Below are 18,158 nucleotides of genomic sequence, written 5' to 3'. Positions count from 1 at the left end.
GACCCGAGTCTCAATCCACTTAGAATTATGAATTGCACAACAAAAATTCTAAATTCAAATTCAATGAAGTTATGGGATCAATCTGGACCAAACCCAAGGAGCTAAGTCCAAGATTCATAATTTGATTCCAACGGGAATTCAAATTCCTAATCTAGACTAAGTTAAAATGTTAACTTAGTTAAATCCCAGATTATTGGAACACTGGACTAAAATGTCCATGTCAATCACCCAAAAACCTTAATTCAAAGGCAACTCAAGTCCATTTATACAATTCAGAGTGCATGGTCGTATGATCCGACTCAAACAAATCAAAAGAATTTGATTCACTGAGCAATTGAATTGTACTCAGTGAACATTTAATCCACTCACCGCAACTCGCTAGAGATTATTCAAAACATGATAAAATCTATATTTTGGAATAAAAACTGTCAAAGTCTAGCGAAACTCACATGAACGAGGTAGATCCTGTCTAGTTATCACGTGATCTGATTCCAAATTTTCAATTTGGAAATTAGATTTCTCTTAGTTAAATGCCAACCAAGAAAGTGAATAATGAGAATTTGAAGTCAATTCTCTCTCCTAAAATCATTCTAATGAAATAACTCCTTTTTGCCTTTAAAATCATCGTTGAATGATTTTAAATAGACCAATTCAATCGAAATTGGCATTCAATCAAAAGACTAGCTGTCTTTTGGCGTGTTTTTTGCTTCAAGTTATTTTGAAAACCAGCTCACTTAAAGTTGGTGCACTTTCTAAAATTTTTCTAGCTAAAGCTGCTCGTTTGGGCGTGCTCTCCCGAGACCATTGTGAATGATTCCAAACTAAACGTCAAACTAGCTCAATCAAACCCAGCAAATTTCCAAAATTTTCTAAGAGCAATTGTCTTTTAACGTGCTCTCCACTGTCTCTTGAGAAAAGGGGTTCTTGAACGAGCTCAATCAAAAACCCAAGCCAACCTCATTAAGCAGGCTGGGTGTCAAAAAAAAAAAAGGAGAAAAGAGTCTAAGTTAAGCTCAAGTAGAGCTAAATTAAAGGGACGAGTTAGAGAGCCATCCCACCCCGTAGGCGTGTTCTCACTCTCTTTCTTAGCGCAGTTGGACTTAGGAAAATCTAAGTAGATCAGCATCATTATGAAGCTGATCTACTTTCAAGGACCATTGGAAGGGCAGCCTCTTGCAGGCATGCCCTCCCGTCCCACTTTCAATTAGAACAAAGCTTAAAAAAAGAGAGAAAAAAAAAAATTGAATCAAGAGCCGCTCAACCTTGGCGTGCTCTTCAATCTCCTTTTCAAAGACTAGAACAGCATCATGACTAAGGCTCTATAACTAGAGCACACAGCTAGTTAGCAAGGGGGGTTTTTTTGAAGAGTTTTCTTCAGCTAGGCAGGCCGAGCATCAGTTGCTGCCTCCTCCAGCAACCATCAACTTCGGCTAACACCTCTGCAGGTTGGGTTGGGCGTCCAACAATCCAGCTCGTGTCAATGGCCATGCACCATCCTTTCTCCAGCAACCGCTGCATCAGGCGTCAGCATCTTAGCTTGGGCATCATCAGCTTTAGCCTCACAAGGGTGGTGCTTTTGTTCTCCCCATTAGCAGCAGTGTATTGCTCCTCAAAATGAGCAGAATTGGCACTCATTATCGTGACCTCAAGCTGCCCCATTTGAATCGAGCAATAGCAATGTAGTTGTTCCCAACCAGTGGCCGTATGATATCCTAATCTAACTACATCCCTTTCAAGAAACTGCTCTATCTTCTTTTGTCAAAGGAAGGTAAGCAGTTCAATTGAATCTCTTTTTATTTCTCGCTTAAAATGAATGGAAGAGCCAACATGTGGGAGAGATTATTAGTAGATTTATTTAAAAGCTAAGCATGAATAAGCCTGGGCCCGAAACCTAGGCCCGGGCTCGGTTCAACCATTAAAACACAAGCCTGAGCTCAGCCCGGGCTTGGCTTGATTGAATTTAAAAAATATTTTTAAATATAAAATATATAAAAATATAATTAATCATAATAAAATATTATATTTATAGATAAAAATTAATAAAATAAATATCAAAAAAAATTATTGGGCCGAACCGGTGCCTTTTTTTCGGCCCGGAGTATAGGGTACCTGGCGGCAGCCCGGCCCCATGCCCAGCCTCAATCATCAAAACCAGTTGGGACGCCACAAAAAAATTGTACATGCTTGAAGCATATATGCATGCATTCCCGTTATTTTTACAATCATCCCAAACCAGTTTTGAAAACTAGACAATAGTGTTTTGGCAACCAGCCTACTCCCAAAACTAAATCCTGATTTTAAAGGGGTACTATTCGTGTGAAATTGCAGCAAAAACTTCAGTGGGAAATTGGCTCATTAGCTTATGACTTGGATGATTTTCTTGATGATGTATATGAAAAGAGATGGATGAGTGAAGGATGAATAATAAATACTCTTTTTCCACGAATGTGTGATAATTGAGTTCTATAACTCCCCATACCCTATGAATGGTATAGCAATAAAATTGAGCTTATCATAAAAACGAGCCATCTCTTATTCAAATATATATTTCTGAAAGTTCTTTTGGAAATTTCTGACTTTGAAAATCAGTTTATCAAAACCAAGGAAAATTTGAAAGCCTAATCGAATGGGCTTCCAAGAAAAACCTCTTTTGATCGGAGCATAAGGACTTGGCACTGTTGATAGTCAAAGTTGATAGCAACAAAGGGAAGTCGGATCTCTACAAGTCTTTGAAAATGCACTTTTCAAGTTTTTTTTTTAAAAAAAGAGTCAAGTATTTCAATCAAAATTTAAGTTTCAAGAGAATAATCTTCATCCCAAGAAATTCTAAAAGAATCCAATTCATGAAAAAGGAATGTCCATGTTTCGACCAACGTACCACATGATTGGGAAGAATAAGCGGGTCTAAGGTCCAGATCTTGAAGTGGACCCGTGGAGAGATCAGTTTTTGTGGGACACTGTGGGAGAAGCTGTAATCTGCTGTCATGTATATAGTGGGCTTTCGGTTCCACAATGGGTGTCGTCAGACGGGGACGTGTCGATGGTATCGTGTCGTGCATCGCCGGCTGTCGATACCACTGTCCTTTTCACCCTTAGATTATTGCATGTGTAGAACTTCTCAAAGGTCCTTACTATGAGGATTAATTTAATGAAATTTTTTGGCAGAGTAGGCATTGGAGTCATGGACCCACCTGCTACGGATGGGAAGAAGAACGTACTAACAAGTATTCATATTTCTTTTTTTACTGATTCCCAAAAACTCCCCAATTTTCCGAATGCACATGTTTCGACCAAGATAGACTTAGATGTTTACTTCTTAAATGCATACACGCACTCACTCCACAAATGCACCAATTCACCATAGCCAAAAACTAAGTGAGTTAAGTTATGTCCAATCGAATCCCAATTCTAAACCAAATCCAAATGAACTTCAAAATCCTTGCACAAACATATAAGAGAAAAACTACCAAATGACTTATCAAGTTTGAAAAATTTTGGATCTTGGACCGATTACCCTTGTTAAAGGTGGCAATAACAATCGGGCCTCAATCGACGAATCCCTTTCTCTTAAAATTTATTTTCTAATCAATTTTAAATTTTTTCTGCTTTGTGCAACTCCCCATTTGTGAGAGATGTGCGAATAAATGGCACAGTCGGTGGAACTAGAGGTGAACATCCAGCCGGGTGCCCAATGGATACCTAGTATTTTGCCCGATCGGGCCCAAGTTCGGGCCTTAAAAAACCAGCTCAGGTTAGCCCAACAAAAGCTCGATTCGATCGGATAAATTTTAAATATTATTTTTATTTTATTAATAATATATATTTTATTATTAAAAATGTGTTTTATACTCAAAATTTTATTTTATATATAAAAAAATAGTTTTTTATTGTAACTGGGCTGCACTGGGCCCAGGGTCGGGTTTTGGGCATCGGGGCCTAGGCTCTGGTTTTGAACATCTGATCTACATCAAGTCCTTAGATTTAAAATCTACAGTAATCAAACGCCTTCTTAGTAATGAGTTTTATATTTAGTCATCCAACAACATACGTCAACCGATTGATTTTAATTTTCCGCTATATTAATATTAAATTTTATTCTTTAGTATATCATGTTGCAGGGTATTTGACATTAGAAAATAATGTTTAAGAGAAATACATGCAGTTGAAAATATTCAACAAGGAATGGCTGTGTGCATCATCAGTTGTTGGAGGTTTAATAGGTCATAGGTTCTAAGTGTCGATATTGACTTTTTTCTTCCTGTGCACGCCGCAAAATAGTAGAAAAGTTTTTTGGAAGAATCATTCTAGACAATCAAGCATATAGAATTTGGAAGGAGGAATAAATTTTCTCTTCAATCATGTTCCAGGATCATCACTTTAGAATTTTAATTTTAAAATATATAATTAGGCCATCAAAAGGGTCCAAATATAACCAAATAAGGCTCTATTTAAAGGGGTATGAACTCAGGCAAAAGAACAAAAGTACATAGTATATGTTACAGTTGGATGAATCAAATTAATTTGCTATCTATTTGATTCAAATCGATCAATTCAAGCAAAATTTTACAAGGTTTGTTGAAAAAGAATAACATAACAATTTGTCAATTACATATAAGTTAATAATTTTTTTTATTTGGAATAAACTGTTACAGGCTAGAGACTGCATTGCTCACCCGGAGCGTAAAGCTTCTAAAGCTATTTTATCTTGGAATCTGCGATTTAACCAACCAGGTGAAAAGAAAAGGACATCGGATTTGGATAATTCAGGTTCGGACCCGAAATGGCCACGCCTTATACGGGAAAGGGGGGATGGCAACTGGGCTGCTCCGACTTTGAGCACGCGCCGCCGGCCGTCCCCCCACAATCCAATCGTGAGTCGGTTCTGCTTGTCGGGAGCTCCTTCTCTGTCCTCCCTGCATTCGGGTACCGCCGGTTTCTCGTTGTGCTATCTTCTTTTTCTTGTTTCTCATTATCGTCTATTGGCGTCTGTTGGAACGCTTTGTTGGACGAAAGCATCATGGTTCTGCAGTTTGAATCGTCCTCAGTAGTTGTGCGCTTCCGCCGGCCGCTGAGCTGGAAATGGAGGGCGTGTAGGCCGTCGTGCCTTCTGGCTCGCAATGGATGTATTCTGTGAAATTTCCCTTTTTGTGGTTCAGTCGCTGGTACTGATGCTCGCAGGCCATTTCTTTTTGTGTTGTTGCTCAGGTTGGAAGGCTTCAGGTGTGCGGAAGAAGGGCGAAGATGTCGTCTTTCGTGTTTCCCTCCTCGAACCTCTCCTCTTCATCGTGCGCCTTCCTTGGGCATAACACATTGAACTCCAGGTGCCTGGTTGTGTTCATTTCCTTGGTCGGCCTCCTTTTGCTTGTTTGGCTCTGGGGCTTCGATTTTATCTTAGTTTCTTGGTCGGCTTCTTTTTGCTTGTTTGGCAGTTCTAGTCGTTCAAAGACAGTGGCTCTTAGCAGAAGCAAGGAAAACTTCAGATGCATTGCTGAGCTTGTTGAGAAGTCTAGTGTTTCCACAGGTTTGTTTTTCTACTTTGCTCTTTTTTTGTGTCACTTGCCTGCATTATACTTCCTGATATCCAGAAGAACAATGTGTACTTCAGATAGGATAAAGACACTCAAGATGTAGTTTGAGAGGACGAAGTAACGAAAGTATAGTGGTTAGCACTTGAAGATGGTATTCTTGTTGCATGTGTAGCTGCCTTGGTATTGTAGAAAAGTAATGCTTTTGCAGCAAATTTCTTTTCTCTGTTATTGCAAAACACTGAAAGAGTATTCAAAAGGCACAGATATTCAGTCTTAAGTTTGAAATCGGTATCAACTATCGGCTATTAAGTATGATATGACAATCATTTATCAATTGCCTGATAGGGAGAACTAAGTTCTAGAAAAAATGTTAGCATTCGACCTGTAATAACCTATTACTAAGATGCCAACTTGCTCAAAACTGCTAGTTGGTAACTTTATCTCAGATTTCCAAAGCCCTCATCAATGCTAGGTAGCACCATAGTCACAGATCTTGTTATCCAGACTTTTTTGTTATGATAAAATTTATGGAGATCAAAAGAATTATTTTTTATCATAAAAATCTTCAGTATGCAAGTCACTAAAAGGATGTTGGCAATAACAACATAAAATTATGTCAAAAGATAGCAGGTTATAAATCTGGTATTGCGATAGATACTAATGGCTTGGGTTAGGGGATGGTTTTGAAAATCTAATGTTGTAAGAGTGGTAATGACATAAATAAGAGGAATGTTTTTCCATTCAAGCCTATCAAGTCTAACCAAGCTTGAAGGGGTTTGCTTGAGCTCAGCTCATAAGTGCTGACTATTTGCTTAAGCTTGGCTCATCCACTATGCAGGTTGAGCTTGTTCCAAGTTTATCAGTCAAGCCTGAGTTGAATTCAAGTTGCTTGACTGATTCTGCACCAGTAGGTGGGATAGAGGAAAAAAAAAAATACTGATGTGTTTCTGTAGTCAGTCGTTTACCTTCACCATAAATATCATGTCTGCATCTTCTGTGATATGATGAACGCCTAGGGCCCTAGATCATCCATGTGATATTATAACCATTAGTTTTATGCCTTAACGAAATTTTCAAGCTTTGGTGTTCCTATGTGCATACCTTATCATACATAGATCTTCAATACCAAAAATTATGGTAACATCCACTGATCCAACAACCTTGTACTTGCTTGAGCTTCACAGGAAACAGGCAGGAAGAAGTTAAAAACTGAGTTTATTCAGTGTACTGTTATATTACTCTTCGTTGTGCATGCAGCTACCTGTAGGCATAGCTAATAAAATGGATCTAAACTTGATGTAGGCAAAAGCTTTCTGTAAGACATGTTTCTTCTGTCTGTATGGAGCAATTTGGATATGATAATATGTGTGCGATTCATGTTCATGTGTATAACTATAAAGTATAAACTATTACATGCTTTCATCCTTTTTTCCTAAAATATTTCTGGACCCATTTTGCTCTAATAGTTTCTCTTGAAGATATTCTTCACTCTGTTTTGTTTGTTTTACTACATGTTTATCATCATCATGATGATCAATTACAATCTGATAATTAAAGGGGAACTACAATTTCTTCATTCGGGTGATTTTTTTCTCATCTTCCTTTACTTGAGATTACTGTGAGCATGATTGATTGTGCATATATGCTCCTTTAAATTCTGAAACGAGGGACTTAATCTACGCCTACTATTTTCATATTCTAAAGCATACAAGACAAGTGTTACTCGGAACCCAAATATGGCAAAGCTGCAGGCTGGTTATTTGTTCCCAGAGGTATGCAATACTTTCCATTTTATGCATTTTAGGCTTTTTTTTATGGACTTTCTGGTCTAAGTAAGCCATTATATAGAAAAATAACATCTTCGGTGGAATGAAAAAAGCAGGTATAACAAGGAAAAGCTGTGGCTCGAACATTAGTGGGAGCCACCCTCATGGTTCCTGCTTTTTGATGCTAAATCTGTTCCGAGGAAACTTCATGTACAAAAAATAACAATAAAGAAAAACTGCTCAAAATGCACACTATATGGTTTCATTGTATCCTCACCAGTGAAAAAGATATCTGGTCTTGTAATCTTTAACTTGGCATGGCTATTTTGGTAAGAAGCTTCTATCACGGTTAATATGTATGCCTCTCAAATCAAACATGTTTGCAAAGGTGATACACACTCAGACTTCACGTCTCTCTTTGCTCACGACAAAGGAAGGTTTGAAGTTTTGCACAAAGCAAGAAAAATGGCAAAAGACCGATGCCATCCCATGGGCTTGGCTACTTCTATTTAAACAAACTAATGCAAGTACAATAATTTAGCGAAGTAACACACACTGATTGACTCAATCCCTAATACTACAAGAAGTAAAAGTAACTCTACAAGATTCGCCAGATTTTGGTGAGGACAATGATCAAAAGAAAACAAATAACTCATCTTTCCACTTTCGGTGACGAATATATTCATGTCGGTGTTTTGTCTTCATTCGTTTGTTTCATTGCTTTCTGCCTTGGATTCCAGTATTCTTTGTACAACAATTTCATGCTGGGGGCAGAAACCTTTTGTCTGGACTTGACAATGCTGACACTTGCGCATTTCTTTGGTGATTTGTTCCAATGACGTGCAACTTTCTTCAAATGCTTTTGTCCTTGGAATATTTTTGTAGACTAGCTCTTCGTCTTGGAAGATTGCAACTTCTGGATAATCGACGAAGTTAATCCTCTGGAATTTCCTGCAAAGTGCTTCTTCCCATCTTGGTCATGCAACAAAATTAAAAATTCTCTAGAAACATTCTTAGCATATAATTGTCGTCGATGAAGTATTAGGTTATACAAAACGTTTTGCTCGATGGCCCATGATAATATTTTTGTTTCAAATAGTGTCCATTTGAGATTGTTAACAATGCATGTAATCCTTCCTGCGACAGTATAATATAAATTCAGATTTGGATATCTCCCTTTTGCGGCATCTGCAAATTCTGGATACAACTTTCTAATTTTCTGACAAGCTTTCCATCTGCGCTCAGGCGTATCCACCAACCAATCTTCCCATTGCCTTTCTGTAGATCTCATCATTTTGCATTCTCTGGCGAGTGCATCTGGTAAAGAGTGTTGTACACCTTTGACAAGATCAATACTAAAATCATATTGAGATAGCAAAAGTTGCCACCAGGCAAATCTTTGTAATTTTGGGCTACTGGTGATTTTTCTTTTTACAGATTTTGTAAATCTGTTCTCAAGATAAACTTTTCTCCAATCAAATAAGGATGGAACTTTTCTAATCCTCTGATTGCCACGAGGATTTCTTTTTGAGCAGGCCAGTAATTGATTTCATTTGATTTGAACTGTTCGCTGGTATAGAAGCATACCTTTTCTTGATTGCCATCTTTTTTTGAAGAACAACTGCCCATGTATCATTTGAAGCATCTGTTGATAGGACAAAAGGTCCGATGAAGGCTGGTTCCAAATTTGGCAATCTCTGGTAAGGGTGGGTATCGGGCCGGGCCGGGTTAAGGTCCGGCTCGATTGGGCCCGTCGGGCCAGTCAGCCCGGCCAATAGCCCGGGCTCGGCTCGGGCCCAACCCGTCCCGACCCATTTTAAAATAAAAATTATTTTTTAAATATAACATATATTTGTTAATAATAAATATATATTATTAAAATTAAAAAATTATTTTTTAATCCTAAACGGGCCGAATCGGGCTGGGCCGGGCTGACCCGGGCCAGGTTTTTTCTGGCCCGGACCCGGGCCCGGCCCAGCGGTGGCCCGGCCCGACGCCCAAGCCTAATCTCTGGCATTCTTCTTTTAATGAGATTACCGCTTCAGTGGCAGCCTTATTCCATTCGTATGACTCTTGCTTCATCACTTTTCGAACTGCCTGTGCCTTTTGTGATAGATTTTGAATATAACTTCCAACATAGTTGAGGCATCCGAGAAAGTTTTGGCACTGCAACTTATCTTCCAGCTGATTTGGGAATTGTTCAATTTTCTTCAGAACATGATCTTGCATTGTGATTTTTCCTTCTTTGATTTTGATGACGAGAAATTCTATTTCTCGTTTTGCCATTTGAAATTTGTCTTTTGATTTTGATAATCCGATGTCATGTTTGATGCATATCTCAGCAAAGATCTTGAGGTGCTGCAGATATTCTTCTACCGTTTGTGAGACAATTAAAAAATCATCAATATAATTTATTATGAAAATCATAACCTGTAAAGATTTCATCCATTCGTCTTTAGAATTGTGATGGCGCATTCTTGAGACCAAATGGCATAACCAGACATTCATACAATCCGATTGGAGTGTATAAGGTTGTTTTATGTATATCTTGTTTTGCAACCTTAATCTGGTGATACCCAGATTTGCAATCAAACTTTGAGAAGATTTTTCCTTGGGCGGCCCTTTGTATTAATCCTTCTTTGTTGGGTAAAGGCTATTTTATGTCCACTGTCACACTATTCAGAGGAATGTAGTTGATAACCATTCTTGCTTTTCCTCTTTTTATCTCTGCATGGTTTCTTACTATAAAACTTGTGCTTGCATAGTGTGATTCAGATTTTCTGATTAGACGTCTTCTAATTCCTGTATCTGAATCAGACTTTAGATATATATATATATATATATATGTGTGTGTGTGTGTGTGTGTGTGTGTGTGTGTGTGTGTGTGTGTGTGTGTGTATCATCAATGTTATAAAAGACGTAACGTATCGTGTATCGGTCGGGCCGACCTATACACTGTATCGTAACGTATCGTAAACGTAGTGTAACGTATCGTGAATTAATTTTTTAATTCATAAAAATATTTAAAAATTAGAAAAAATAGAGAAAAAATCGGTAAAATCAGGAAAAGAAAAAAATCAATTAAAAAAGTGATGTTTTATATATATTAAAAAAAAACTCATCACATCATTCATAAGCCATAATATATTAACAACACTGAACATTTAGAAATGACAAATAAGAAATTCATAACAACATAAGAAACATCCATCAAAACTTTAAAGTTTTGACTTTAAAGTGTTTTAGATTACATTACAAGTTTGCAACAAATAATATATTATGATTATCATCAATCAAGTTCCCATCATGCCCATGGGCCATGAGTAAACCTTCTTATCGACAAGCACGTTCTCCTCTAAATCGACTATTTATCACATAAACGGGTGATCCAAGAGAGTGAATCCGTTGACGAATTCTGATCGTCCCTCCTTGAGAGTGATAGGTGATAAAGTTAAGAGAACTAATCTTTGATTAACGTCAAAAGAATCCCTAACTCCTCTTTATATAGACTAGAGGAGAGGGATAAGTTACAAGAAAGTCATTAAAAGAAACATTATTACACAAGTGCCCTTTCAAGCCTAATACTGAGTATAAACCCGTCTTAACACTCCCCCTCAAGTTGGAGCGTATATGTCAAACAAGCTCAACTTGGAACAACAACTTTGGAATGGTCCTCTTGCAAGAGCTTTAGTAAAAATATCAGCAGTTTGCCCTGTAGTTGAAATATGGGAGGTGCTTACAAACCCCTTTTGAATCATGTCTCTGGTATAGTGACAATCTACTTCAACATGCTTGGTTCTCTCATGGAAAGCAGGATTATTAGCAATAAACAGAGCAGCTTTGTTATCACCTAACAATTGCATAGGAAGAGGCACTTCCACAGTAAGATCCAACATCAGAGATCTAACCCACATAACTTCAGCAGTAGCCTGAGCCATAGCTCTATACTCAGATTCTGCACTTGATCTGGCAACCACTGTCTGTTTCTTACTCTTCCATGTAACCAAGTTGGATCCAATAAACACACAAAACCCAGTAGTGGATTTTCTGTCAAGGTGACATCCCGCATAATCAGCATCAACATACACAGATATAGTGAGAGATGTACCATTTTGAAAGAAGAGTCCCATTCCTGGTGAATTTTTCAGATACCTGAGAATCATCATGGCAGCATCCCAATGGACTTTCTTGGGCTTATCCATAAATTGACTCACTCTGCTGACAGCATAGGCAATATCAGGTCGAGTAACAGTGATATATAGGAGCTTCCCAACAATCCCTCTATATTGTCTAGCATCAACATCTTCAGTATCATCATCATACAAGCGAGTATTGATGTCCATGGGTGTAGAGGCAGGTCGACATCCTAGCATACCTGTCTCTTGCAAGACATCAGTAACGTATTTCCTTTGGCACATGATAAGACCCTTCTGATTTCTGGCAAACTCAATACCTAGGAAATAGCGTAGCTCACCAAGATCCTTGGTGACAAAGTGTCGTCCAAGGACGCCCTTGATGTTGGAAATCCCCTGAATATCATCCCCTGTAACAATGATATCATCAACATAGACAAGAACTATCACTGTACCTGTAGAAGTTTTCTTGACAAAAAGGGAATGATCAGCCGAAGAACGTCTGAAGCCCTCATACTCAATATTCTCTGATAATTTTTGAAACCAAGCTCGAGGACTTTGTTTCAGACCATAAATTGCCTTTCTCAATCTACACACTTTCTGACACTCCCCCTCAGCAACAAACCCTGGTGGTTGCTGCATATACACTTCTTCATGTAGGTCACCATACAGAAAGACATTTTTGACATCAAGCTGTGATAGAGACCAATTCTTGCTGACGGCAACAGCGAGAAGAACCCGTAAAGAAGCATGTCGTGCCACAGGAGAGAAGGTATCATAATAATCAACCCCATAAGTCTGAGTATAGCCTTTTGCAACCAAGCGAGCCTTATATCTCTCAATGCTGCCATCTGCTCTGTATTTAACAGTAAATACCCATCGACAACCAACAATAGCTGCATCAGATGAAGGAGTAACTAGTGTCCAGGTGCCTCTAGACTGAAGGGCATCCATCTCTTCTTGCATAGCTGCGGCCCATTTGGGATCAGAAAGAGCGTCCATAGGAGTCTGTGGAAGAGCTACAGCCGACAGTCCCTTGACAAACTGGCGGTAAGTAGGAGTGAGTCGAGCCATGGACAAATGACCAGAGAGAGGATGCATAGTGCAACTGCGTTTGCCTTTCCTTTGAGCAATAGGCATATCAAGTTCATTAATATGAGGACCAGTAGCATGCTCTGGAGAGTCCCCTGTGGCATCATCACATAAAGAATGGTCAGCAGGATTTGTGTGTTCAGGAAGTACCTTGGGCATGCTGGGTGAAGGCACAGGAGCACAGGGGGCAGGTTGAACAGGTTTAGTGCGACGTTGGTAGATAGCCCCAAAACGCGAAGCAACGGGTTGTGGATAACTCATGAGAGGTAAAGGAAGGTGGACTTCATCACTAAATTCAGGCACCCTTAATTGAGTTCCATTGGGAGAGAAATAAGAGGTGGACTCAAAAAATGTAACATCAGCACTCACATAATATCGACGAGTAGAAGGATCATAACAACGATATCCCTTTTGAGTGCGGGAATAACCAACAAAGATCGTTTTGATAGCCCGAGGGGATAACTTATCTCGCCCAGGACCAAGTAACTGAACAAAGGCAACACATCCAAAAATACGAGGTGCAACAGAAAACAATTCTCTGTCAGGAAAAAGAACAGAGAAAGGAATAAGATCTCCCAACACGGATGACGGCATGCGATTAATAAGATAGCATGCTGTAAGAACAGCATCTCCCCAATAAGAATGGGGAACATGGCTGTGTATGATAATGGTTCTGGCGACATCAAGAATATGGCGGTGTTTTCTTTCAGCAACCCCGTTTTGTTGAGAGGTATAGGCACAAGAAGTTTGGTGAATGATACCCTTATCCCTGAAAAATTGTTCTAAAGAGGAAGCACAGAACTCAAGAGCATTGTCAGAGCGCACAATCTTGACACAAGTATCAAACTGAGTCAGAATTTCATTGATAAAATTTTTGATTACATGACCCGCTTCAGATTTGTGTTTCATAAGAAAAACCCAACTAACACGACTGTAATCATCAACAGCAACAAGATAATACCGATGACCCTGAAGGTCAGGAGTACGACTCGGGCCCCAAACATCAAAATGAAGTAACTCAAACACAGAGTGGCTACTTCTACTAGACCGCGGAGGAAAGGATGACCGATGGTGTTTGCCTAACTGACAAGACTCACATTGAAAAGACGACTTATGAGACAGCTGAGGGAGAACATGCAGCAGTTTCTGAAACGGGAGATGTCCAAAACGTAAATGCCAAGTATAAGCCGAGGATGAGGACGACCCCGACGAGGTAGATCCAGCAAAGGGAAAGGAGTGCACTAGCCTGTAGAGACCTCCCTGTTCACGGCCACTGCCAATCACCCTGCCCGTCAGTATATCCTGAAACACAAGAGAGGAAGAGTCAAATATAGCACGACAATTTAATTCTCTGGTAATCTGACTGATAGAAAGTAGGCTATGGGGGAATTCTGGTGCATGAAGAACGTGCTGCAGCGGCAATGATGAAGTAAGTTGGACCTCTCCATGTCCAACAACTGGTGAATCTTTTCCATCTGCTAGAATAACCGAACGACCCGGTGGAGTAGGGACGTAAGAGGTGAATTGCATCTTATCCCCACAGAGATGTGTCGATGCACCAGAATCAATAAGCCAATCTGTAGTGTCAGGAGGAGAGCAGACTGTACAAGCAGAATACATACCAGATGAAGAAGCACTCGCAGCGGTAGGAACAGTAGAAGTGGTCGGACCAGGGGATGGATGGGCGCTGTCGCCAATCAAGTGCCTCAACTGAGAGAGAATGTCATCTACATGCAACTCACTGGAGGATACCATGTGCTGAGGCTTAGGCTGCTCAGGAGAATCAGTAGATACAGTCTGATTTGCAAAAGCTGGACGACCATGTTTCTGCCAACACTTATCCACAGTATGACCAATGCGGTGACAAAACTGACATACAGGGCGCGAAGGGGTATTGCCACGGCCACGGCCCCCTCTTCCTCTGGCAAAAAAGGGTCCTCCTCTGCCACGAGTAGCAAGCATAGCAGAAGTGGTATCAGGAACAGTCGATGCAGAGATCGGAATTCTGCTGAGCCTACTGTAAGCCTCATCAATAGGAGGAATCGAGGGACTAGTAAGCATTTGGTTCTTTGCGGATTCATAAACAGAGTCTAAACCAGAAAGAAAGACCCCTACCATAAGCATATCTCTGTATGCCTTTTGTTGTTCACACTTGCATGCGGGAAAGTAGCTATTCAGTCTCTCAAACATGGACTTGAGACTAGAATAATAAGTGTGAAGAGGTCTGCCATCTTGGCGCATCTGATGGATATCATGATGAAGCTGCATAATGCGCGTTTCATTTCTTGCCTGTGAATAAGTGGCAGCAAGGGAATCCCACATATCCTTTGCACTGTCCTTGTGCAAGACTTCATTTGCAATTTCTTGTGAGAGAGTACCAACAATCCATACCATAACCAATGAATTATCTTTAAACCAAGTAGTATATTTTCCTACCTTCTGTACGGGCTCGGGCTCCAATATGAGATGTTCCTTCTCATGGGCGATCAAAGTTCTTTTTACTTGCATGGCCCACATCTCGTAATTACCCCCATCCATTTTGGTGATAATGCTGGAAAATGGGGAACTCTTCATCTCTCCCGACGATACAAAGGAAGAGGTATTAGCGCCACTACTAATTTCAGACATCTTTCAACACAAAGGAGGAAACCGAGCCACGGAATAGGAAGTGCAGGCAAAAGAATACAATCACATATCAAAAGACAACATGCTGATCATGAAGCAATATGTAGTTAACGCAGGTAGCAATCCAGAAGTCCGATCGGCGAGAAGAGGCAACAGCAGAGCTGAACGAAGAGAGATACCAGAGACGACGGTGAGAAGAAAATCAGCGTGCAGAACCACGGGCAGAGCAGCGGCGGAACAGTATGCAGCGGAAAGACGCAGAGAGGAAAAAAAAAATCAGCGTTGAGGCGGCGGCGAAGGCAGACGGGCGGCGGCGGCGCAGGCGGACGGGCGCAGGAGGACGGGCGCAGGGAGACGGGCGCAGGCAGACGGGCGGCGGTGGCGCAGGCGGACGGGCGCAGGCAGACGGGCGCAAGAGGCACAGGCGGAGGCGGCGGCGCAGGCAGACGGGCGCAGGCGGACGGGCGCAGGAGGCACAGGCGGAGGCGGCGCAGGCAGACAATGGGTAGGGCGACGAGGGGCAGCAGGGATGGATCAGGCGGCAATGGACAGGGCGGCAAAGGGCGAGGCGGCAATGGACAGGGCGGCAAAGGGCGGCGGCGGCGACTGACGCCGATGAGGCGGCGGCGGCGCCGCTCAGTCGGCGACAACTCGCTGAGGAGGAGACGGCTGGAGCTCTGATACCATGATAAAGTTAAGAGAACTAATCTTTGATTAACGTCAAAAGAATCCCTAACTCCTCTTTATATAGACTAGAGGAGAGGGATAAGTTACAAGAAAGTCATTAAAAGAAACATTATTACACAAGTGCCCTTTCAAGCCTAATACTGAGTATAAACCCGTCTTAACAATAGGCTTGATAGTTGGTCAGGTTTGGAACGCCTATCAAGGTAGGTAGGGTAGGGCCGAAGTTCGCGAAAGCGAAGGTAGATAGGTTGCTGCCCACCTGGTGGAGACGACGAGTTCTTCGAGAGCCTTTTCACCAAATGGTTGGAATTGCATCTTGAGTACCTGCGTTGGTACGCTACGGTTAGTCTCGATTTCCGTTTTCGAGGAACCTGACAATGTGAAACGTGCTGCATATGAGCGTCATCTTGATGTGCGGTACGGACTCATCTTCCAATGCTTGGAGTGCTATCGAATTGTGTTTTGGCCGTTGAGTCACTGCACTCGTTCTTGATCGGACAACTATGACTCGCGAACCAAGGCTAGCAAACTGGGGCTGACAGACCCGGGACGCGAGGACCTCACTGATCAAGTCCATTCTATTGGTCAGACTTTGATAGGAGTGGAGGAAGGAACGAGACGAAAGAAAAACTTTCCCCTCTGACAACTTTTAGACATGTTTAGAAAGAGGGAGAAATTTTTTTTTTTGTAAAAAACCAAAAAAAATAATTTTATCCTTGTATCGTACGATACGGGGGTATCTCGCGGCGTATCGTACGATACGGCTCCCGTATCGCACGATATAGCCGATACGCCTACGATACACAAGTGTATCGTGTATCATAGGCGTATGTTTTTGTTTTTCAAACTTATATGATACGTATCGCACGATACGGGCCCGATTGTGCGATACGGATAACGCTGTGTCCAAGCAGATGAAACATAGTCACAAAGAACAATTTTTTTTGAAAAAAATGCGAAAAAAATGTGATGAATTAAATGGCTGTTTAAAACTTTAAGAAAACGCGTATTTTTGAAAAAAACGTTAAAAATGAAAAAATGCGTTTTTTTCGCATTTTTTTTCTCACTTTTTTTAATGCCAAACCTTTTTTTTTTCATTTTCTATTTTTTATTTGTTGCAAATCTACTTATCTTGTGATACCTGTGTTATTAGTTTTCTCACTCATTTTATTTTCCCCCATTTTTAGTTTTTTAAAACTTTTAAAAATTTATCGTATTTTTCCCGTTTTTTTCAGGCTCGTCATATTATACCCAAGAAAAACCTCACCGTTTAAAACTCCGAGATATTAACTATGATTATATGTATTGTTAATCTGTTATACCGGTTATGAACTTATATGTATATACTATTATGTACTGTTAGTCTATTTTGTTATATTGCCTGATGTTATGCATGTTACATGTATTGAAATACCTGTTATATGTATTATTAATTTGTTATAATACTGTTAATGTCTGCTTACCTATTACGTACTGTTAGTTTGTTTTTTTATATATAATACCTGCTGTTATACCTGTTATGTGTATTGTAATACAACTTGTTCCTGTTATATGTATGTACTGTTATATACAGTCTGTTATACCTGTTATATAGTATTGCATCAACCTGTTATATAATATGTAGTAATGCGATGCCTGTTATATGTATACACTAGTATGGTTATGTAGTTATATGTATTGTTACTGTTGTGTACTTGTATGTATTCTATTATGCAATGTTATCCATATATAGGTCTAAAAAACCTATACGATACGCTTATGATACACGATACGCTCGTGTATCGTAAGCGTATCGCCCGTATCGTACTGTACGGGCAATACACCCCCGTATCGTATGATACGGGGAAAAACACCAAATTTTTTTAATTTTTAAAGTTTAAACACTCCTCCCTCTCTTTCTTCTTGTATTTAAAGACTCCAAAAGACATGAGAGAGAGAGAGTTTTTGCCCATTTTCATAAAAAAATAACCGAGGATTCATCGATTTGGGGAGATATTATCGTTGAATCATGAAAGTTGATAACTATATGTTTTGAACTTATGAAATTGTGATGTATTCTAAGTCCTAAGACTCCAAGTCCTAAGACTCTAAGTCCTAAGTTTCTATAAAATTTTCAAGTTTAAAATTGTGATGGATGCTTATTATGTTATTTTGGATATCTGATTTCTTATTTTTGAATGTGTTGTCGATACACATGAATGTTCCTTATGTATGATGATCTTTTTGATATTTGAAAACTTTTTTCTTGATTTCTGATTTTTTGTTTATTTTTTCAAATTTTTAATGATTTTTTTCCTATTTTTTCTGATTTTTTAATATTTTTTAAT

At 39.9% G+C, this 18,158-nt stretch overlaps 1 protein-coding gene across 2 annotated transcripts in view; it reads left to right on the top strand.

Moving 5' to 3' along the window:
- Nucleotides 1-4,799: 4,799 nt before the first annotated feature.
- The window catches only part of LOC116248254 (probable LL-diaminopimelate aminotransferase, chloroplastic), a 21,345-nt gene continuing 7,986 nt past the window's right edge, over nt 4,800-18,158 (top strand). For both annotated transcript variants that reach the window (XR_004170981.2, XM_031620933.2), the window contains exons 1-4: nt 4,800-4,923; nt 5,206-5,321; nt 5,430-5,521; nt 7,233-7,300. Coding sequence is in view for 1 of the 2 variants with exons in the window: in XM_031620933.2 (XP_031476793.1) it covers nt 5,242-5,321; nt 5,430-5,521; nt 7,233-7,300 (240 nt within the window). In the remaining variant the exon portion in view is untranslated. The remainder of the gene's footprint in view (nt 4,924-5,205; nt 5,322-5,429; nt 5,522-7,232; nt 7,301-18,158) is intronic.

This window comes from Nymphaea colorata, chromosome 2, assembly GCF_008831285.2.
Source record: "Nymphaea colorata isolate Beijing-Zhang1983 chromosome 2, ASM883128v2, whole genome shotgun sequence".
Lineage (NCBI taxonomy): Eukaryota > Viridiplantae > Streptophyta > Magnoliopsida > Nymphaeales > Nymphaeaceae > Nymphaea > Nymphaea colorata.
Note: the sequence above shows the minus strand (reverse complement) of the source record. Positions and strands in the feature narration are given on the sequence as shown.